At 38.1% G+C, this 23648-nt stretch overlaps 2 protein-coding genes across 5 annotated transcripts in view; one reads left to right on the top strand and one right to left on the bottom strand.

Annotated features, from left to right (window-relative positions):
* The window catches only part of ELAPOR2 (endosome-lysosome associated apoptosis and autophagy regulator family member 2), a 72116-nt gene extending 69058 nt beyond the window's left edge, over positions 1-3058 (top strand). Inside the window, exon 21 of the mRNA XM_045564548.1 lies at positions 2548-3058. Within this exon, the coding sequence (XP_045420504.1) occupies positions 2548-2607 (60 nt within the window). The 3' untranslated portion in view covers positions 2608-3058. The remainder of the gene's footprint in view (positions 1-2547) is intronic.
* A 16700-nt stretch (positions 3059-19758) lies between these two features.
* GRM3 (glutamate metabotropic receptor 3) overlaps positions 19759-23648 on the bottom strand; it is a 207578-nt gene continuing 203688 nt past the window's right edge. Inside the window, exons 5-6 of one of the 4 annotated variants that reach the window (XM_045565549.1) lie at positions 22332-22367; positions 20044-20117 (exon numbers count right to left, since the gene is read on the bottom strand). In XM_045565549.1, the coding sequence (XP_045421505.1) occupies positions 20044-20117; positions 22332-22367 (110 nt within the window). Of the gene's footprint in view, positions 20118-22331; positions 22368-23648 lie in introns of all 4 variants that reach the window. The other 3 variants (XM_045565548.1, XM_045565547.1, XM_045565550.1) reach the window with 3 other exon arrangements.

Below are 23648 nucleotides of genomic sequence, written 5' to 3'. Positions count from 1 at the left end.
CCTTGTCAGACTGCAAATGGTCCATAAAGCCACTAACCTTATACGGTTTTGTCTCAAGGGCCACAGTGGTGTGGCTAGAGTTAGCTAATCAGACTGGAACAGCAACACCGTAACCGGAACAGGTGTCAACAATGGTGAGGCACCCCTGATAGCCCAAAGAAGTGGCCAGAGGTATACTGTCATCAATTTGCCAGCGGAAAACTGGTCAATTTTTGGCATGAGTCCCAAGTCTAGCATGCTGTGGTAACCTCTGTATCAGAAATATAGTCCTTTACTTTGTGTTCGTCTATGATGGCAGTCACATTGCCACGTTGGGCAAGATGAATTATCCATGAAACATTTATGGCAGTCTGTCTTGTGCGGTTTCTATCAACAGATTGATTCTATTTGGTCTTTTCATAGGATGGGTCCTTACTCTGGGCATCTACATGAGTGACAAAGGTGATTTGATCAGAAGCTAAAATTTATTTCCAGAATTTGTGATCCCCAAAAGGGGTGACTGTAATATGTCAGTCTGTAGTTTTCCAGGTGGCATACAAAACAGGCCATTGACAATATCTCAAGAGTCCATAAAAATATAACAAGGTTTTTTAAAGGTAGTATTCTACTCCTAGTGTACATTGTATGGATATACCAGAATTTATTGGTTCTGTTGATGGCTACCTGTGCTATTTCCAGTGTTTGGCTGTGAATAAAGCTACTATAAATATCACTATACACATCTTACTGGTATCTATTTTTGAAAAAGTTTGTTATGCATGACTTCACAGAGCAAAAATGTTTATAAGTTTATTAACTGCTGTGTCCTATAGAGTTTGTTTTACCTTATATATCTTCATTCATGTTCTAAAGGCCATGCCTTATTTGATATTTCCCTAGCACTGCACTGAATTTGTGAGGTTTTATTTATGGATTTATTTTTCTTTGCTTTTCTCAGCAATTTAAAAAATATGTTCAATTGATTTTTTTTTCATTTTTTAAAAATTTTATTTCATAGTTATTTATAGGACACTGTAAGACACTTTACCAGGTTTTGGGGATATGTCAAATTGGACACAGCTTTTTATGTCAAATACCATCTGGAATATTGGAGGAGGACACATCACATACACACACACACACACACACACACACGATCATCCAGTATGGCAAGAACAAGTGTAGGGTCTCTTGGAACACAGAAGAGAGGTTGTGCAGGAGGGTAGGCAGTGACAAGGCATGGAGAAGCTTCTGGGAGAAGCTGGCTTTTGAGCAGATTCTTGAATTTAGAGCTTAAAAAGACCATCCCATGTGGTAGCCTTCTTTAACCCACAAATAGACCTAGAAAGGTTCACTTATTTGTCCAAGGGCAGTTAGATAGGGATTAGAAGCCACAACCCCCAGTTCCAAACCCATGTTTTTCCTTCTTTTAATACAATATGGTATTGCGATATCTTTTTTTTCTTTTTTTAGACAGAGTCTCAGTCTGTTGCCCAAGCTAGAGTGCCGTGGCATCAGCCTAGCTCACAGCAACCTCAAACTCCTGGGCTCAAGCGATCCTCCTGCCTCAGCCTCCTGAGTAGCTGGGAATACAGGCATGTGCCACCACGCCCAGCTAATTTTTTTCTATTTTTCGTAGAGACAAGGTGTCACTCTTGCTCAGGCTGTTCTCAAACTCCTGACCTCAAGCAATCTTCCTGCCATGGCCTCCCAAAGTGCTAGGATTACAGGCATGAGCCACCACGCTTGGCCTTAGATGCACTTCTATCTGTACCAGGACTGGTTGGCCTTCTATTTCTTTTATTTTTTAAAATAATACTAGTTCTCTTCATCTTTATTCTTTTTAGTAGCATAGTCCCCCTACCCAATTCCAGCAGCCTTCAGAAAGCTTTAACAATAAAACCCTCCTCCTACTTCTCTTTTTCCTCATTAAAGAAAAAGAATTTAATAGGCTACATTTTGAATGTGTGATATACTCACAATATTACCAGCAATGATATATATGAGTTAAAATTTTGATCTATTATCTAAGATGATGTGTTTACTATCTTTACTTGGCATTCACCCAAGAGATTTTCCTAAAACATGTCAGTGATCCCAAACAATGTTATGTATTATTAGTGTCCTCCTCATTTATTTCTGCTGTCCTTTTTCTTATCATTTAGCCTATATTGTCTTGAGAATATTTAGTTTCTGTGAGTTCTGTTTTGCCCATGATTAGCATGGCAAGGTCATTGATTTCAGCACCCAGGTCAGTTGTGCCCTTAGGAAGGGACTGGGTGTTTTCTTCCCAGGAATCACAGCTATATCTTTGATATCTATTGTAATCATGTTTTGCTTCTATTTTGGATTTGTCTGTCTTATCTCTTGGACATCAAAAGTGCCCTTCAGGGTAGGCATGCTATTTGTTTTATAGCTGCCACCCAACTTTAAATGTAAACATCTAATCATAAGTGACAGGTACATAGATTAAAATGATTTCTGGAACTTCCCTTCTGGACATGTAAGATCCTAAAATCTTATGAGAACTTCAGTGAACTGATTTTTTTTTTTAATATTTTTTCTTAGGAAAAAGAAGACCATTTTGAATCTGTTCAACTGAAATCCTCAAGATCCCCAAATATATGAAGAGACAGTGCTGTAGCCTTCAGACTAATGCACAGAGAAACCTGCTCTAGTTTTACAGGACTATATTTTAGGGCCCGTCCTCACACCTGTCACATTGGTGATCTCACTGATGAGGGCCATGCCGCTGAAAAGGGAAGGAGGTTGAAACGTTTGATTGCCTTATCACATGGTCAAGTACCTTGCCAAAAAAGGAAAACAAATGATTTGGGTCTCAACTGAAGATGAAACTCAACTCAGGAAGAGATTTATCTGTATATACACGTAACTGAAAACCAAGTTTAAGCCCACCAGTGCACTGCTGATGCATGCCATATAATTAATGGGTAATTTTATTCTTTATAATGTCTACATAAAAAGTGTGCTTTGGAGGGCAGATGTGAGCATATGCGTCGTGATCCCATTTATGTTTTTTCTTTATATTTTGGGAAAGATTTGAAAAATTTTTAAGGTATAGTTATTTTTCCCATTATTTATTTTCCTGAGAGACCTGAAAACAGTTTTTCTATTAAAAATGGTGAGCAACAAAGACAATAAATTTTTCTTTTTTTCCATAAGGTATCTTCTCTTGATTTCAGAAGCTTAAATCATCAGTAATATTTTAGGAAGAGTTAGCATGTGCTGAAGTTGTCTAAACTTAGAATCGCCTTTGAAACTCCGTCCTTGTTGAAACTGGTAAGAAGGGCTTGACTAAAAGTTTGAAGGAGTCTTAAAATAAATAAACAAACAAAAGGCAAGAAGAAGCCTTTGTCCATTAATACAAACAAGCTGGTACTGTCCTAGAAGTCAAATGGCTTAAAACAGTTTATGTAGCGCTTGAGTATGATTTAAAGTTAAGTGGGAAAGTCTGTTTATCAAATCACTAGCAATATGATGAAGAACAAAGTGGGATGGCTTGTCTGTAAGTACAGACAACTGTACAAAGGTACTGGGTAATTCCATGGTCTCTAGAAAATGTCAGTGGGACATATGCCCTATGTCAAGTGCCGGAGGTTATATGGTTATTTTTCTTCTACAATACTTTGAGGATTATGACTTTCTTGAAAGTTTTTTTTTTTTTAAGCCAGTAAGGCAGGAATTCAATTGTGGAAAATTGCATATAATTGTATTCATAATAAGAATGTGGTTGTACCATAAGTAATTATAAAATAAGTGTTGGTCCTATTCAAAAGTAATCCAGGTAATTGTGATATTTTCTATGAATACAATGACGGGTAACAAGTATTATCTTGACTTGAATATTATTTGTTGAAAGAAGTTTGAATGGATTTGACTAATTTTGCTAACTTTGTGTCAACCTTAATTGTTTTAGAACTGGAAAAGAAGGGAGTCTCCTGGCCATTGATGATCTAAGGTGCTCTGGCTTGTTTCCAATAAACAGTAATCTTTATGGATCTTAATTCAGATTTTTAAAAAGACTTGTGATTGGCTGAGAGAGGCAGGGCATATGGGTAGGGTTTGTTGAAAGGTTTGTTCCAAGCATTTCAATGAAATATGACTTGTAACTTTTGATTCTGCAGGTGATTTCTTTATTTTTATGGAAAATGGAAGAAAAATGAATAATCGTGTTTATTTGGCTGGTGGGTAAAACACTAGACCATCCTGTTATTGTTGAATGAATGTTTGTTTTATATATATTTCTACTGTTAACACATATGAGTGAGGTTACCATTCTTTTATTGTTTGTTGTGGAATTCATGGAGGGTGTCACTTCACATAAACCTTTTCTTGCATTTAATTTCTTGAGTCTTTTTTATAAAGAAGAAATTATTTTGGCCTTGTTATCACTGTCATCCTGCTAGCAGAGTGCTGACGAGCCTTTTCTCATGTTGATCAAAATTTAAACAGAAGATTGGAAACACATTTGAAATGCACCCTTTCAGAGAAGCCTTGGTAAAGTTGTCTAGACTGGACAGAGCCAGAAAATTTCCACCTGTCACCTCTCTCTTCATCTTCAGCTGTGCTCAATATGTATGTTCCAAGCCATAAAGATAATTGAGATTTGCTCCCAGGTAGCTTCTTTCTTCTCCTGTCACTGGACTTAAAATCTCTGACATGTCAAAAATGCCTTAAATTTTAATGAACTCTCTGAAAATGTAGTTGATATTGAACAATTTATTTATTTTATTTCTAATTTTAGATATTAAATGGATTTTTGTCAGCTCAGTCCCATCTTTGGAAAGGAGCTGACTTTTTCCTTTGGATTCCAATGGTTTGTATTTTATTCCAAGCTCAGAAGCATGACAGAAAGAATATTAGGAGGAAAATATTCAGACCAATCCTGGCTATAAAATTCACTTTAGTTTTATGTCTGGCCTTTGCAAAGCTCAGTGAAATGTTGAAAGCATAAACAAATTAATCATGTTTCTGTGACTTTTAATTGACATTTGTTGTTCCTTTTTCCCATAAGTGGTAGAAGAAGAGGTTATTTGTTATTTTTCTAAAAGGCACAGTTTTGAAGCCTTAAATACTTCATTAAATCAACTGTCACCTATCATATCTCTTAGCACTCTGTCAAAACATATTTAAATCAGTTTTCCGCTGGATGAGAACATGTCTTCTATGGATAAATTAATATCTTGCCATTTAACAATGTTGATCAATTTGATATGTGTTCACTTGGTTAAAAAGTCTGAATTTTATTATTGTTGACTTTCCCCCCTTTTTAGTTACTAGTAATCAAATCCTTTCTAGGATTAAAAAGATTTCATAGTATTTCTGTGTAGACGTCTGTCCTTATTTTCTTCCTGAAAAAAAAAGGGGGTTTAAGTTGGTTGTGTGGAAGAATTGCTTGAGTCCAGTCATTTACCATCTGGGGTCTCCAGGTCCCCAGGTGGTGGGTCATGACCGACTGTGCGTCTTCAAGACCCATCTGGCCAAATGTCATGTGATATCTAGCAATAGAGCTACTTCCAGTGGCTCATGGTGATTTCTCATGGGAGGCTAATGTATAGATCATTTATCTCTTCCTCATTAAAATAAATTTCCTGGGTTTTGGGGTGGGGAGATAACTCCACTGGCCAAGTTTAAAGTCAGCGTACTGTTCACATTTATCTTTTTACACTAACGATATGTAGAGTAGATCTCAGAGGACCTAAAACTCCCTCACATCTATTTTATAGTAAGGAATATTATCCCAGGTTTATAAGCCCAAGTCCTAAGTTAAGGTTGCCATAAAGTATAGGTCCTAAGGGGAGTAAACTTTTTAAAAATCTCAATACCTATCTCATTCTTTGGAAGCTAAAATGGAGTTTGCCTTCACAGTAACTGGCTACAGATTGTTCTCTTTCTGGATTTTATTTATTTTAGTTTAACATTTTTAGATGAGTTCCTTTAGAATCATAAATGAAAGAAGTAAAACTTTAAGATGGGGATGAATAATTAAAAGAAAATTAATTACTATTAATATTATAATTGATATTAATTGATATTACTGTTGCACTTGTCTTGATCAGAGGCCAGCAAACATTTTTTCTTGAAAAGGGTCACATAATACATGTTTTCGGCTTTGCAGGGCATGTGGCCTCTGTTGCATCTACTCAACTCTGCCGTTGTAGCATGAAAGCAGACACAGATCGTATGTAAATGAATGGGTGTGGCTGCATTCCAATTAAACTGCATTTATGGACACTGAAATTTGAGTTTCACTTAAATTTCATGTGTCATGAAACAGTCTTCTTTTGATGTTTTCCCAACTATTTAAAAAATGTAAAAGCATTCTTAGCTCACAGGCCTTACAAGAATAAGTGGTAGGCTAGGCTTTGGCCTGTGGGTTATGATTTGCTGACCCCTGGTTTAGATCACTGCAACCTACCACAAACAAAACTGTGCAGAAGAATCTGTTTGCACACAGGTTCTTTGCCTTTCGGAGCTTACCACCTTAAAAGTTTGTCAAGTCTCTAGAGATATGCAAGAAGCCAATATCACCTGTTCTTAATGATTTAATCATCCACCCAATACAAAGCCAGATACTCACCTAAGTTCCCTCTTGTAATTCTAGGAATTCATTATGAATATTCATTGGCAAATGATAACACTAAAACAAGTGAACTGGTTCAACATAAATTAGCAAGGTTGATTTATTTTTTTATGCAAAAAAAATTTTATACTTTTTCAGAATTTATAATCCATTAAGCTTTTTTAAATTTTTTTTTTATTTTAGCATATTATGGGAGTACAAATATTTAGGTTACATATATTGCCCTTGCCCCACCCGAGTCAGAGCTTCAAGCATGTCCATCCCCCAGACGGTGTGCACCTCACTCATTAGGTGTATATACCCAACCTCTCCTCCCCTCTCCCATCTGCCTGACACCTGATGAATGTTATTACTATATGTGCACTTAAGTGTTGATCAGTTAAAACCAATTTGATGGTGAGTACATGTGGTGCTTGTTTTTCCATTCTTGGGATACTTCACTTAGTAGAATGGGCTCCAGCTCTATCCAGGATAATACAAGAGATATTAGATCACCATTGTTTTTTTGTGGCTGGGTAGAACTCCATGGTATACATATACCACAGTTTATTAATCCAATCATGTATCGATGGGCATTTGCATTGTTCCCACATCTTTGCAATTGTGAATTGTGCTGCTATAAACATTCTAGTGCAGATGTCTTTTTTATAGAATGTCTTTTGTTCTTTTGCGTAGATGCCCAGTAATGGGATTGCTGGATCAAATGGTAGTTCTACTTGTATCTCTTTGAGGTATCTCCATATTGCTTTTCACAGAGGTCGTACTAGTCTGCAGTCCCACCAGCAGTGTATGAGTGTTCCTATCTCTCTGCATCTGTGCCAACATTTATTGTTTTGGGACTTTTTGATAAAGACTATTCTCACTGGAGATAAGTGATATCTCATTGTGGTTTTGATTTACATTTCCCTGATGATTAGAGATGTTGAGCATTTTTTCATATGTTTATTAGCCATTAGGTTATCTTCTTTTGAAAAGTTTCTGTTCATGTTCTTTTTTTAAATGCCTTCTCTCTTTGGGGTTTATATAACATTTATTGCTGAAATAACTGGATTTGGAGATATCTGGTCTTATATACAGATCCATTTAAAGTAACCATATGGAAGTAGGGAATGTTGATGCATAAAAGTAGCTTCAGCATAGGTTCTTGAGCTCCGACACTGGAGAGGGTCCCCTGGTCTATTTGCATTAGTTTAGATAGGGCCCACCTCAATCTGTATACATTTACCAACTCCTTTTTAAAGACTTACTGAGCTGCAAAAGACATTTAGGATTCCTTTAATAACAGGGGCTTCAAAAAACAGATATCCAATTTCCTTGAATAAAATGTCCCAGTAAGACTTTTAATTTGCTGGAATTTTCTCCATCTTTCTAATGACCCCTGGAAGGAGAGTTCTGTCTAAAATAGCTAATGAATATTGGTAAATCTGGCTTGGAGGGGGCAATATTTCTTTTATCTGAGATGACTGATTTCAGATTTCCATTGATTGCTTTCCAAATAAAAGCATTAAACCAGTGGGAGTTATGCAAATCTACACCTTCTGTCACAGAGCAGGAGTGCTAATTGCCTTGTTTATTTATGGGTTTTTGCCTTTGTCTTTAGAGCTGTGGTTATAATTCCATGCTGGTGTCCCATCTTCCTGGCACCTCACTTTTCTTGGCTTCTCCAGGCTGACAGATCTGGACGGAGGAGCTCTCAGGCTCAAAGCTGTCATGGTGGGTGGGTGAATAAAGCAGGGACTAGCCTGGAGAAAGTGTGGAATTGAAAACTGTAAAGGTACGCTGGCTGAATTACCTCCTTTCTCAGCCACTCTCTTAGTCTGTCCTCTGTGTGGTCTACAAGCCAGCTTGCCTCACAGTGTAAAAATGGGGACTGTTTTATTTTACCATGATAAACCTGAGTGGGCAGGGAAGTCTATTAATATTTAAACTGGAGAGGACACAGAGCACCTCAGAAGCTGTAAACTCTCAGAAAAGCATGGATAATCAAGCATATAGTTAGGTTCTGATTTTTTTCAAGATTTATTATTTTTAATTGACAAATAATTGTATATATTATGGGGTATAATATGTTTTGGTACATGTATACATTGTGGAATGATCAAATCAGGCTTATTAGCGTATCCATCACCTCAGATATTTATCATTCCTTTGTGGCGAGAACATTTAAATCCTCTCTTTTAGCTGTTTTGAATATACAATATATTGTCATTAACTATATTGCAGTCACTGTGCTGTGCAATAGAACACTGGAAATTATTTCTCTTCTGTAACTGAAACTTTGCACTTGTTGACCAACATCTCTCCTTTCCAGGTCCACACCCACCCTATCCTCTGGTAACCAGCATTCTAATCTCTACTTCTAAGAGTTCAACTATTTTAGATTCCATATATAAGTGAGATCATAAAGTATTTGTCTCTTTGTGGCTTGCTTATTTCACTTAACATAATGTCCCCTAGGTATGTCCATGTTGTTGCAAATGACAGAAATTCCTGTTTTTTTTTTTTAAGGCTGAATACCATTCCATTGTGTATATATACCACATTTTCAAAATAAATTCATCCCTTGATGGGCACTTAGGTTGTTTACATATAGTGGCTGTTGTGAAGAGTGCTGCTATAAGCATGGGAGTGCAGATAGCTCTTCAGTATACTGATTTCAATTCCTTTGGGTATATGCATAGTAGTAGGATTGCTGGGTCATATGGCAATGCTATTTTTAATTTTTTGAGGAAGCTCCATACTGCTTTCCAAAATGGCTGCACTTGTTAACAATACCACCAACAGTGTGTAAGAGTTCCCCTTTTCTCCACATTCTCGCCAATACTTACCTTTTATCTTTTTGAAAGGAATAGCTAAACTAGCAGTTGTAAGGTAATATCTTATTATGGTTTTAATTTGCATTTTTCCTTTGATTAGACACGCTGAGTATTTTTTCCATATATCTCTTGGCCATTTATATGTCTTTTTTTTGGTATTTATTTTTATTTTTTTATTTCAGAATATTATGGGGGTACAAACACTTTGGTTGTATAAATTGCCTTTTCACTGCCCGAGTCACAGCTACAAGTGTGCCCATCCTGCAGACAGTGCAGACATTGTTTCTTTGTTTATTTTCTGTTTGAAAGATCTGTCCTGTTCTGTCAGAGGGGTGTTGAAGTCATGGCTATTATGGTGCTGCTGTTTATTTTGTTTAGATTGAATAGGATTTGCTTTATGTATCTTGGCACACCTGTGTTAGTTGCATAAATCTTTAGAATTGCTATGTCTTCTTGTTCCCTTTACCATTATATAATGACCATCTTTGTCCTTCATTACTTTTGTTGATTTGAAGACTAAGTTATCTGATATGAGAACTGCTATACCAGCTTTCTTTTGGTTTCCATTTGTATGGAATATTATTTTCCATTCCTTCACCTTCAGTCTGAATGAGTCTTGTGGGTTAAGTGTTTTTCCTGAAGACAGCAGATTGACCAGACTTATATATATTTATACATTTGGCCAGCTTATGTCTCTTCAGTGGGCAGTTCAAGCCATTCACATTTATCAAAAGAATTGATAATGGGGGTAGATTTCTGTTCATCCTGTTGAATAGAACTTTGTTGCTTTGTTTATCTGTTAAGCCATTGTGATATCTGGCCTTTGACCTTTAGCTTTTGGGTGACTTTACACTGGTGAGTGTCTGTTGTGCTGATCCCTATATAATGCAGTTCTGAGTACTTCCTGCAGGGCTGGTCTTGTCTTGACAAATTCTCTCAGTGTTTGTCTGAGAAAGACTTTATTTCCTCCTCATATATGAAACTTAGTTTTGGAGGATGCAAAATTGTAGGTTGGGCATTATTCTGTTTGAGAAAACTGAGAATGGAGCCCCAATCCCTTCTAGCTTGTAAGGTCTCAGTTTAGAAGTCTGCAGTTAGTCTGATGGGTTTTCCTTTGTAAATTACCTGCTGCTTTCACCTTAGGGCTCCTAGGAGTGCCTCTTCCGTGTTTGTTTTGGCCAGTCTGATGACTATATGTCATGGTGTTTGCCTCTTTGTGATGAATCTCCCAGGAGTCTTTCGAGCTTCTTGTACCTGGATATCTAGATTTCTAACAAGGCCAGGGAAATCCCCCAAATAAATTATCCAACCCTTGTGTATTTTTTTCTTCACCCTCAGGGATGCCTATGATTCTTTCGTTAGGCCTCTTTACGTAATTCCATATTTCTTGTAGGCTTTGCTTATTCCTCCTATTTCTCAGCTTTATCTCTGTGACTGATGTGCTGAATTGAAAGGTGTTGTCTTCAAGTTCTGAGATTCTTTTTTCTGCCTGACCTAACCTATTCTTAAGGCTTTCCACTGTGTTTTGTAATTCCTTGCATGAATTTTTCATTTCCAAAAGTTATGTTTGATTTTTCTTTAATATTTCAATTTCTTTAGTGAAGTTTTCATTCATTTTCTGCATTGTTTTTGTGGTTTCTGTGTGTTGGGTTTCCATTTTATCTTGCATTTCATTGAGCTTCCTTACAATCCATGTTCAAAATTCTTCATCTGTCATTTCAATATTCTGATTTTGGTTAGTATCCATTGCTAGAGAACTGGTGCTCCCTTTTGGGGGTGTGCTTTCGCTTTGATTCTTCTTACTTCTGGAGTTCTTTTGCTTATTCCGTCTCATCTGGAGCAGCTGTTGCTTCTTACTTTGGATTTTCTTTTGTTTAATAATGACATTCCCAGTTTAATCTCTGAGGCAGGAGGTGGTGCTTGTGAGTGAGAATTGATTGATTGAACCCTGTGTGATAAGTGAGTAGATGTAGTAAAAGGGTGTGCAAATTGACCTCCCTGTCAGTAGGTGGTGCTTGCCGGAAGGAATAAGCTCCAGTGTTGTTTTTGGGTCCTGTGACCAGCTGTAGTTCTCAGGAGAAGGACTGTAATGCCCCAGGTGGTGGGTGGGGCCCTGGGACTTCCAGGTGTGTCCTTATTCTCCACCTCACAGGGGCAGGTAAGGGAGGGGAGTGAGGCTAGACAGGACTGGGTTGTGTGAGCCTGCCCTCAAGCTCCACAAATGCTTTTAGCAGGGGTCAAAGGTCTGTTCCCCACCTTTGGGCAAAGCTGCCAGGGAGGGGCTGAAGTAGCCCCCCTCAACCAGAAAGTCTGCGTGTGGAGATGGGGCTGTCTCAGACACTCAGACCCTCAGTCAGGCAGTCTGGAGCAGGCCTTGCTCCTTTCCACCCTCCCCTATTCTGCAGTCTTTCCTGGGCTTCTGCCAGCAGGCGGGACCTCAAGCCAGCTGAACCATGACACCATCTGGTCCTGGGATTTTCTTTGATGGTACATTTTAAATTATTGACTCAATTTCCTTACTCGTTGTTCTGTTCAGATTTCTAATTTCTTTGTGAATCAGTCTTGGCAGGTTTTATGTTTCTAAGAATTTATCTATTTCTTCTAGGCTGTCCAATTTGTTGGCATATAATTGTTCATGGTAATCTCTTATGAACCTTTGTATTTCTCAATTTTTTTTTTTTTTTTTTTTTTGAGACAGAGTCTCGCTTTGTTGCCCGGGCTAGAGTGAGTGCTGTGGCGTCAGCCTAGCTCACAGCAACCTCAAACTCCTGGGCTTAAGCGATCCTACTGCCTCAGCCTCCCGAGTAGCTGGGATTACAGGCATGCGCCACCATGCCCAGCTAATTTTTTCTATATAGATTTTTAGCTGTCCAAATCATTTCTTTCTATTTTTGGTAGAGAGGGGGTCTCACTCTTGCTCAGGCTGGTCTCGAACTCCTGACCTCGAGCGATCCACCCGCCTCGGCCTCCCAGAGTGCTAGGATTACAGGCGTGAGCCACCGCGCCCGGCCGTATTTCTCAATTTTAATGTTTCTTTTTCCATTTCTGATTTTATTTATTTCAGTCATCTTTCTTTTTTTCCTTAGTTAGCCTAGCTAAGGGTTTGTCAATTTTGTTTAGCTTTTCCTGATCTTTTCTATTGTTTTTGCAGTCTCTATTTCATTTATTTCTCCTCTGATCTTTGTTATTTTCTTCCTTCTGCTAACTTTGGGATTAGTTTGTTCTAGTTCCTTCAGGTGTAAAGTTAGATTGTGTATTTGATGTAAGTGTTTATTGATATAAACTTCCCTCTTAGAACTGCTTTTGCTGAATCCCGTAAGTTTTGGTATGTTGCATTTCCATTTTTGTTTCTATCAAGATATTTTTAAATTTCCTTTTTAATTTATTCTTTGACCAAATATTTGTTCAGGAGTATGTTGTTTAATTTCCACATATTTGTTAATTTTCAATGATTCCTGCTGTTGATTTCTAGTTACATACCATTGTTATGACGTCAGTCTTCTTAAATTTGTCGAGACTTATTTTGTGGCCTGACATATGATCTATCCTAGAGAATGTTCTATGTGCATTTGATAAGGATGTATATTCTGTTGTTATTGGGTGGAATGTTCTGTATGTGTCTATTGGGTCCATTTGGTCTAAAGTATTGTTCAAATCCAGTGTTTCCTTATTGATTTTCTGTCTGGATGATCTGTCAATGATGAAAGTATGGTATTGATATCTATTATTGATGATGAAAGTGTGGTATTGACATCTATTATTGTGTTTCAGCCTATGTCCTTCTTCAGATCTCATAATGTTTGCTTTATATACTTAGGTGTTCTAATATTGGGTGCGTATATGTTTATAATTGTTATATCCTCTTGATGAATTGACCTCTTTATCACTATATAATTACCTTCGTTGTCTCTTTCTACAGTTTTTGACCTAAAGTCCATTTTCTCTGAAATAAGTTTGGCTACCCTTGTTCTCTTTGTCTACATTTGTTTGGAATATCTTTTTCCATTCCTTCATTTTCAGTTTATGAGTGTCCTTTAAGGTGAAGTGAATCTCTTGTAGACAGCATAGTTGGATCTTTTTTTAAAATCCATTTGGCCACTTTATGCCTTTTGATTGGAGAATCTAATCCATTTCCATTAAAAGTAATTATTGATAGGGAAGGACCTACTAGTGCCATTTTGTTAATTGCTCTATGGTTGCTTCATAAATTCTTTGTCCCTTTCCTCATCTATTATTTTCTTCCTTTGTAGTGTGAAGACTTTCTGTAGTGGTATGCTTTGGATCTTTTCTTTTTATGTCTTGGGTATCTATTATAGGCTTTTGTTTTGTGGTTAACCCGAAGCTTACAGAAAACATCTTATACTTATAATTGGCTATATTAAGCCAACAAAAACTTAACTCTGATTTTATACACAAAATATACATTTTTACTCTCCGTACTCCCACCTTTTATATTTTGTTGTCCTAGTTTGCATTTTTTAAAAAATTTTTATTCTTAAGAAATTATTGTAGCTTTAGTTGTTTTTAATAGTTTTGAATTAACTTTTATACTAAAGATATCATTAATTTATTCATTAACATTACTGTATTAGAGTATTTTGGATTTGATAATGTACTTACTTTCACCAAAGGGTTTTATATTTTCATAAGTTTTCATGTTACTAATTAGCATCCCCTTCCTTCAGCTGGAAGAGCTCCCTTTAGCATTTTTTGTGAGGCAGTAACAAAACTTTCACAGATTTTGTTTGTCTGAGAAATTGTAACAAACTCTCACAGCTTTTGTTTGTTTGAGAAAATTTTTAATCCCCCTCATTTTTGAAAGACAAGGTTGCTGAGTATAGTATTCTGACTGACAATATTTTTTTCTTTTAGGATTTTGAATATATCATCCCATTCCCTTGTGTCCTATAAAGTTTCTGCTGAAAAATCTTCTGATAATTTTAAGGAGGTTCCCTTGTGTGTAATAAGTTGCTTTCCCCTTGCTGCTTTCAACACTCTGTCTTTGTCTTTAACTTTTAATTATTATGTGCCTCGGGGTGAGTTTCTTTCAATTCACCTTATTTGGTATCTTTTGGGCTTCCTGGATCTGTATCTCTGTTTCCTTCCCTAGGCTTGGTAAGTTTCCTACCATTATTTCTTTGACTATGTTTTATTTCCATTTCTTTCTCTCTCTCTTCTCCTTCTGGCACACTAAGAATGTGTATGTTATTATGCTTTATGGTGTCCCATAAGTTTCTTAGTCTATCCTCACAGTTTTTCATTCATTTCCTTTTTTGCTCCTCAGATTGTGTGATTTCCAGTGATCTGTCTTTGCCTTCACTGATCCTTTCTTCTGCTTGATCTAGTCTGCTATTGAACCCTCCTATTGAATTTTTCAATTCAGCTATAGTATTCATCAGCTCTATGATTTCTGTTTGGTACTTTTTCATGTTTTCTGTGTCTTTATTGAAATTCTTAGTTTGTCTTTGCATTATTCTCCTTACCTCATTGCGTATCATTAGGACCATTATTTTGAATTCCTTGCTGGATAAATCACGTATCTCCATTTCACTAGAGTCAGCTTCTGGAGATATATCTTGTTTTATTTGGAATATAATACCCTGTTGCTTAATTTCCTGTGTTGGTATCTGTGCATTTTATAAGACAACTACCTTCCCAGGTTTTTCAGACTGGCTTCTTATAGAGGATCTCATTAATTCATCTGGCCAGAGATTTTAAGTTGCCTCTCAAATTTCTGTGTTTGTTCAGACTGTTCTCTCTGTGTATGGTGGCTCTATGTGTATGGAGCTTAGGATGTGTTTATTGTATCCTGTCAGTACCCGAAGACTGGTAAGGTAGAAGTCAGACTCCCTAGATGTAGCTGGTAAGGTTGGGGTATTGAGTGTGTATGTGTGTTTTAGTTCCTTCTATCTTCATGGTGAAGCTGGGCATGGGTTTTTATCTCCCACTTTTTCTGCACTTACCTGGGGAGATATGTAGCAAATACCTGTCCTCATGTTCAGGCTGCAGGCTCTGATGCTGGGTAGATGGCTGCTGAAAATGGGTCTGTTGTATGTTTGCCTCTTTGTTTTCTGTGGTCCAGGGCCATTAATAAATGCAAAACCCCAATGAACTCCCAAAGCTAGGTCATTAAGGAGACAGTCCCTTTGGTGGGAGATATTGACATTGTGGCATTTGATGTATGACCAAACTCCTTCCAAGAAGAGTGGGTAGACTTGTATTTATCACTGGGAAAGCCAGAGGAAAGGCTCCAAACTCTGGCTCTGCCGGAAGGCTATTGTTTGTTTGCCCTGTTAGCTCCCCAACGCAAGTTCATCAGAAGCCAGGCCATTAAGTAGCCACTGGCACTATGTGCCATAAGTTCCTCCTGAAGACAAAATGGTAGGTGCATGCTCCTGCCACTTTTTTGCACTGCTCCAAGGGGGTGTAGCCCCTGGAAGTGTTTCTGTGCTTGTTTAAAACCACCTTTTTGTTCTGTGATCTAGGGAGACTCACTTATGCCTAGTCTCTTCTGTTCTAGAGCTAAGACGTTTAGGATGGAGTTCTTTGAGAGATAGGTATAAAGGGGCACCCAATGTGTATACAAACTCCTGGGAAGAACAGAGAGCTGCATTTTTAAAGCCCCTTCTCTGCTCCTGGGGATGAAGCTTCTGCAAGTGCTTATGTATGCATATTAAATGGCCACTTTTTTTCTGTGGTCTTACTCTGCTCCCAGAGCTAGGATGTTTAGAGGATGAAGGACCTTGAGTAGAAGGTATAAAAGTGGAGCACCTCATGCATGGACAAACTCCTTCCAAGAGGGATTGAAAGACCTGGAGTTGTCACTGGGGAAAATGGGGAGAGAAGGCTGGAGAAGTACCAGTCTTCTCAGGCTAGCAGTGGGTTAATATTTATCTGCCCCTTTAATTCCCTGATGTAAATTAGTTAGAAGCTAGGTTTCCAAATAGCCACTGGAAGAGTGTGTTATAAACTCCTTCAAGGGAGAAATGGGACTAAATTTAAGCTCCTTCTCTGGACTGCTCCTGAGGGATGAAGCCTTCAAAAGTGCTTGTTTGCCCATATAAATTGCCACTTTTTTTCTTGTGGTCTAGAGAGATATGTGTATGCCAGTGCCCTCTGTTCCCAGAGGTAGGAGGTTTAGGATGCAGTCCCTTTGGTGGAAGCTATAAAATTTAGGGTGCTCAATGTGTGAACAAATTCCTTCCAGGAGGGATTAATAGACTTGGAGTTAATGCTGGGTCAAACTGGGAGAAGAGGCTCAAGAATTGCGGATTTGCTTCTCAGGCTGCCAGTGAGCTATTATTTCTCTGCCCTATTATCTCCCAATGCAAGTTAGTTAGAAGCCAGCCTGCCAGGTAGCCACTGGAAGAATGTGTCCTCTCCAGGGAGACAGGGGGCTGCATTCTTAAAGCCCTTTTTCTTTATGTCTTCTGGGGCATGAAGCCCCTAGAAGTGCTTCCATGCCTGTTTAATAATGCAGCTTTTTTCCTGTGTTCTAGAGAGACTCATGTGTCTAATCCCTTCTGCTCCAAGAGTTGGTGAATTAAAAGCCATATCATGGGGAACTTTAGAGTTAGGGTGGTATAGGTGAGGTCTAAACTCTTCTCTCCACAGCGAGAAGCTGGGTGATGCAGATTCCTTTCCCTATTTTATGGTGCAGTGCCGGGGGCGGGGTCTGTGCCAGAGTGAGCCTCAGCTTTTCCTCTCCACTCAGTGTAGGTGTTTTCTCAGTTGCCTCGTGGGTAGGAGTCTCTCAACTGGTCTCTGACTCTCAGAGGGAATTGATCTGTGAATAGATTTTTTTTGGTACATTCGTGGGTGGAGGGAGAGTTAGGAGCTTCCTATTCTGCCATGTTGCTAACGTCACCCTGATTTTTTTTTTTTAATGAGTGGGATACATCATTCTGTTTGGGTTCTTTCAATTCAGAAAGTTTTTGCATAAGTGGACTGGCTCAAACAGTTTAATATTCTGGAAGGATGAAATGTTACTGGATTTCAAAAAAGAAAACAACAAAGAAATCAACAAAAACCCATTTGCTTGAAATGGCTATGTAAAAAAAGATTCTATAGCTGCTATTTTCCATACATATGTTGAATGTTTTTTAAAAAACATGCTTCTAGAGATGACATGTTAGATGATATACTTTCTAATTAGAAACAAGGCTTGTGGCAAGGAAAAAGAAAATGATGAGAACTGTCAGTTAATACATTTTAGGGCATAAATATAGTGGGCATAGATTAAAAACCAGCTCCCCAAAACACAGTTTTCTGAAGATTCATGCACAAGCCTAATTGTCTCGTTTAAAAAGATCCATGATCAGTTTGATTCTTTCAGGCATCAGCCAGGTCTGTGCACGACCCATCTGATACTGCCTTCTTCAGACTGTCACATTCTATCAGTGGATTGAGTTTATTTTCTCTCCCATCAGCCTTGCTGCAGCCTTTATCCTGAGCAGATGCTCATTCTGAACAGCTTATCTAGCACTCCTGCCAGTTTCAGTCACAGCAGGATTCATTTCTGTCATTCAGTACTGTTGAATCCATTACCCATCCACCCTGCTACACTTCCCAAATTCCAGGTTCTTACTTGGATGTGGGAATTCAGAGACTGGTGGGCACTGTTGTCTTTGAGCATCTTGTAGGTTTTGGATTGATTGATTGGGTTGCTGATTCAAACGCATCTAGAAGGAAGGGAAGAGAAGAATTTCCAACTTCTGATTCCTTTATTTCCTTCAAGGCCAGTCCTCTTGGCTTTGGTGCACCTGTTCATTATTTTTGGATGTTTAAAAATAGTATAATCATGTCTTGATTATTCAGGCCCTGACTATTTAGCTTGTGGGTCCTTCATTCATATCCTTAATTCTCTTCTTTCCCTGTACTGTCTTCCTTGGTCATTGCCATTAACATATTTTCTAGCCTTTATGCTTCTTAAAGTTAGGGACTATATCTTATTCATCTTTTTTTTTCTTTTTTTGTGAATAGTGGCCCCAAAAGGATATGTCTCCATCCTAATCCCCAGAACCTGAGAATGTTAGTTTATCTGAAAAAAAGGGCCTTTGCCAAAATAAATAAGAATCTCAGGATGAGATCATCCTATATTATCCATGTTGGCCCTAAATCCAATGACGGGTGTCCTTGTAAGACACACAGGGAGCAGAAGACAGACACAGAAGAGCAGGTGATGTGAAGATGGAGGTAGAGATTGGAGCAATGTGGCCACAAGCCAAGGAAGCCAGAAAAGGCATGGAACAAATTCTCCCTTAGATCCTCTGGGGGAGTGTGGCCCTCCTGATACTTTAATTTCAGACTTCTGGCTTACCTAAAGTGTGAGAGAACAAATTTTTGTTATTTTAAGCCACCCAGTTTATACTAATTTCTTCTACCAGCCACAGGAAGCTAACACGTGCTCTGTCCATGGTACCTGGCACAGGATCTGGCATGTAGTGAGGTTCTCAGTAAATTTTCCTATGTTAATAAATGATTTGTGACTTAAAGGTTGACAGAAATGGGACAGTATGTGGTAAGAATAAGCCAGTTTTAGCTTATCCGTGCTTTCCCTGTTCACTCCTTTATTTAGGTTAGCAAAATATTTGAGTTTAGTGACAAGCCTGTGCCGGAGCATTGGTACTAGTACTTTGGAAAAGCATTGGTAAATAGACATCCTGCGATCTTATTGCCTCATTCAGCTATGAGTAGTGGGAGTGATTTTGCAAAGAAATGGCAAGATGCTTTGCACATCTCTTTCCTAGTAGTTCAGGTTGTTTTTGGACATGTTTTTGGACCCCGGAAGTGATGGTCTCTGCATTCAGAATGTAGAAACTCTCTCCTCCTTACCTGAGAGCCCTATTTGGGAAATTCTCGGCCATCATACAGATGTGGCTTTAAAAAACCAACATGTATATTGTCATCTGGCCACTGAATTGCTTGATATTTATGGCGTGCCCTGCAGTCAATTTGTGATCATTGCGATCTGTAAATGAGTCTAGATCTGCTCATGCCTCTCCAGCCGAGTAGCTTGAGTTCCAAGTGTGTGTGGATGTGAAGAAAAAACACAGTTAGATAATTTCTTCCAACATTAAAAGTAGAAATGATTTGAAGTCCACATGTTCACATTACCTCAAGTGATTCAAGAAGAACAAACCATTATCCACCATGCTGGAAAACCTTGAAGGTTTTATTCTCAATATCTTTACATTAATACAGATGCTTTTTATTTTGTGCTGAGAAAATCAATCCGTTACACATAATGTAACTTTAATATACAACATAGAAACTCATCCTAAATTAGTTACAACAAGGACCTACAAAAAACCTCATAGGAAAAAAAGTTACCTAATATTGCCACCGTATTTTTTTTTTTTTTTTAGTAGACTGACCCTGTCAGACCCTGTCACCAATGCTCAGCTCTGTAAACAATGGTTATTTCCATGTTCTAGGGGGAACTGTTAATAATAGGGACACTAGAATCAGCCTAGAAAGTTCTAGCACATCACTAAATACTGTACAGTCCTCAAAAATAATTTATTGTACTGTTTCTAAAAAAAGGTACTAGGGTTCTTTTGCTCTGCTGCCGCATTCTGGAGCTGCACGTGAGCACTTTTGTCTAACAGTCTAAAAACACGAAAACTGAACTGCAATTCACAATCACAGAGATGAGGTGGTGGAGTCAAGGACTTCCCGCCCGTTGCACACCGTTGGGACATACGTGCTTGCGGAGGCTGGAAAACAAAGTGGGACAGAACACTCGAAGTTAGTCAAGTGGGCCAAATAGGTAATGGCATGCCTAATCCCAGACATTAGGCTAAAATTAAGTTAAGAACTCATTTTAATTTGGCTTTGGAAAATGCTAAATGATTTAATGCTGTAGTAGGTCAACTTTCTAAATATGTTCTGCTCAAAATTAGTTTGCATCCTGGAACATAACCTCCACTAATGTCATCCCTCTTGGAGAGAGAATTTATAAGCATAATCATTGTTGCAATAAGTCATTTGTGGGTTGAAAATTAGCTCTGGTAATCTCTAAACTGGTTAAAATACAATGTGTAAAATTGTAAGCTTACTATAATTTTCTTATAGATTATCAAGTTATTTACTATTTTCAATACCTGAATTATCAATAAATCTCTCTAGTCAGGGATAACTTTTTTTTTTCTGTTTATCATAGCAATTTAGATATAATTTATTTTACTGAATTTTACAGCATCGATTCGGAGGGCTAGGTTTTACTAAAATTTATCAGAAACCCATTATTGATTCACTAATTAGTTCATTCATTTTTATGTTTCCTTATTCAACAATGACTGTTGTACTGGCTAGTTGAGGTTAGGTTTTGGTGTTACATCACCTTTGAGAGACTTTCGTCACATCTAAGCAATCTAGTATAATTCTCTGCACCTAGAGATGTTTGGGATGACAGTTGTGGGAGTCATTTAACCTGATTACACATACACATCAGATAAAGGACTGATAACAAGAATCTATTTGGAACTCAGGAAAATCAGCAAGAAAAAATCAAACAACCCTATCAAAAAGTGGGTAAACGACATGAATAGAAATTTTTCAAAAGAAGATATAAGAATGGCTAACAAACATATGAAAAAATGCTCAACATCCCTAATCATCAGGGAAATGCAAATCAAAACCACAATGAGATACCACTTAACTCCGGTGGGAATGGCCTTTATCAAAAAATCCCAAAACAACACATGTTGGCATGGATGCAGAGAGACAGGAACACTCATACACTGCTGGTGGGACTGCAAACTAGTGCAACCCCTGTGGAAAGCATTATGGAGATACCTTAAACAGATTCAAGTAGACCTACCATTCGATCCAGCAATCCCATTATTGGGCATCTACCCAGAAGAACAAAAGTCATTCTATAACAAAGACACCTGTACCCGAATGTTTATAGCAGCACAATTCACAATTGCAAAGATGTGGAAACAACCCAAATGCCCATCAATCCACAAATGGATTAGTAAACTGTGGTATATGTATACCATGGAGTATTATTCAGCTATAAGAAATAACAGTGATACGACATCTCTTTGGTTCTCCTGGAGAGAGTTGGAACCCATTATATTAAGTGAAGTATCCCAAGAATGGAAAAACAAGCATCACATGTACTCACCAGAAAATTGGTTTCCCTGATCATCACCTAAATGCACATTGGGGAAGGATACCAATTGGATATCAGACTGAGACGGGGGGTGGGGGGAGGGGATGGGTGTATGCCTACATGATGAGTGCGTTGCCCACCGTCTGGGGAATGGTCATGCTTGAAGGTGCTGAGTCGAGGAGGTGGGGGGTGGGAGGAGGGGATGGAGGTATGACTACATGGTGAGTGCCAGGCGCACTGTCTGGAGAATGGACATGCTTGAGACTCTAACTCAGGGGGAAGGGATAACTCTTATGCAGTCTCATGAGTCATCTGTGAACTCTACTGCCTTAGAGAATGGTTTGATATATTTTCATTGTTCAAGTAGATAACCTCAGTGAAAATGCTAGTGAGGCCTGGGGTTCTGAGAGCTTCAATTTCATAACAGTTCTCAGAAAGAAGACATTCCAAAGGGATGGTGATGTCCTTGTTAATGACAATACTGACAACAGTGTCATGGTGTGTGTATAATACAGGGATGTTTTATATATATTCATTCTTTTTATGACACTTAGTTTTTCCAGATAGAACTCTTAGCTGTTAACTCATTGTTGGTAAAGTTTTGTTTTTATCAGAAATCTAGGTACAGATAAGTTATATCTATTTAACCTTGAATGCTTCCCCCACACGCACACACTGAATGAGAACAAAAGCAAGGAACTCCATTCTCCATGGGATGAAACCATGTAGCCAAGAGAACAGGGTAAATAGATGGCCTTCCATTACTTTTACAGCCCCTCTATGGTCCATCCACTGGCCTATCTGGATACACTCTGACCAGTAGGAGCTGATCCTCTGGCTGCTTGACCTCAGCCCTGATCAAATTAACCAGTCATCTGTCCTATTCCTTAAAAGCATATCTCACAGTTAATAAGCAGATAAATTAATTTCATGCTAAAGTGTTCACACCTGATAGTGGTTATATTCTTGCCTCATAAATTTGCATCTTGCATAAGAATTTCTTTAAATATGAAGGAATAACTAATTATAAAATTTGAGATTATATGGCATTTAGTGGGGGAGCATTCACCATATTTGGGGAACTGATGTCTTTCAGTAGGTCCACCCCTAGGGAATCTACAGCCCCTCAATTTTGCATTGATTACTTGGCTAGGTATGTGAGAAAATCTATAAAGTCATGTCTGTGTGGCTGCCTAAAGTTACTATGGAGTCGTATGACACTCTAACTCTTTTGGAGATATTTTTTCCTTTTATCATTGTTAAGATCAGGTTCAATTTTCTTTACAATATGAGCCATTAAAAGTTACAATATTTTTAAGAGCAGGAATGGCATAAATCTACGTTTCCTGAAGCTTCTACAGTGAAGAAACTTTTAACATAGTGTGTGCCAGATAAATATTTGATGGAAAGTGGTTGTGATAATAATTCCAAATGTGAAGGCTTTAGTTTATTCTTTGAAATATTTTAATTATATAAAAAGTATTTTCACGTATTTTATCTAATTCCACCTTCATCAAAGGTAGGCAAGGTAAGAGAAAGAACAAGATAAAGTGAAATTCATATCATATGTCACTGGAAACTTAGGAGAGCACTCCAGACTGTTCAATATGTATTCTTTCTGCAGCCCCTTGTATCCAGCTGCCTACTTGACATCTTTACGTGTATGTTTAATACACATTTAAAAATCAGTGACTGGAGCAGAACTCTTGATTCCCTAACCTGTCCCCATCTGGCCTTCCTTGCCTCAGTGAATGATCTCACCATCTGGCCAATTACCCAAACCAAAAGTCTAAAATTTATGCTTCATTCACTTTTTGCCCCTGCCCCTATGTCAAACCTATCATCAGGTCCAATCAACTCTATATTTATACCAACTACTTCTATCTTTGCATCCACCGCCTGGGCCAACCCACCATTATCTTTCTCCTGACCAATGCCATGGCTGTACCACTGGCATGTCTGTTTCCATTCTTGCCTTTTTGCGATACATTCTCTACACAGCAGTGAGAGTATTTTTAAATACCACTCATCTACCTACACAACACCTTTGATGGCTTCTCTTTCTGCTAGCTCCTTATTCTGGCTTATAAATAATGGTGTGATTTGGACTTCACCAATCTTTGTGTTC

The sequence above is a fragment of the Lemur catta genome, chromosome 11 (assembly GCF_020740605.2).
Source record: "Lemur catta isolate mLemCat1 chromosome 11, mLemCat1.pri, whole genome shotgun sequence".
Classification (NCBI taxonomy): Eukaryota; Metazoa; Chordata; class Mammalia; order Primates; family Lemuridae; genus Lemur; species Lemur catta.
Note: the sequence above shows the minus strand (reverse complement) of the source record. Positions and strands in the feature narration are given on the sequence as shown.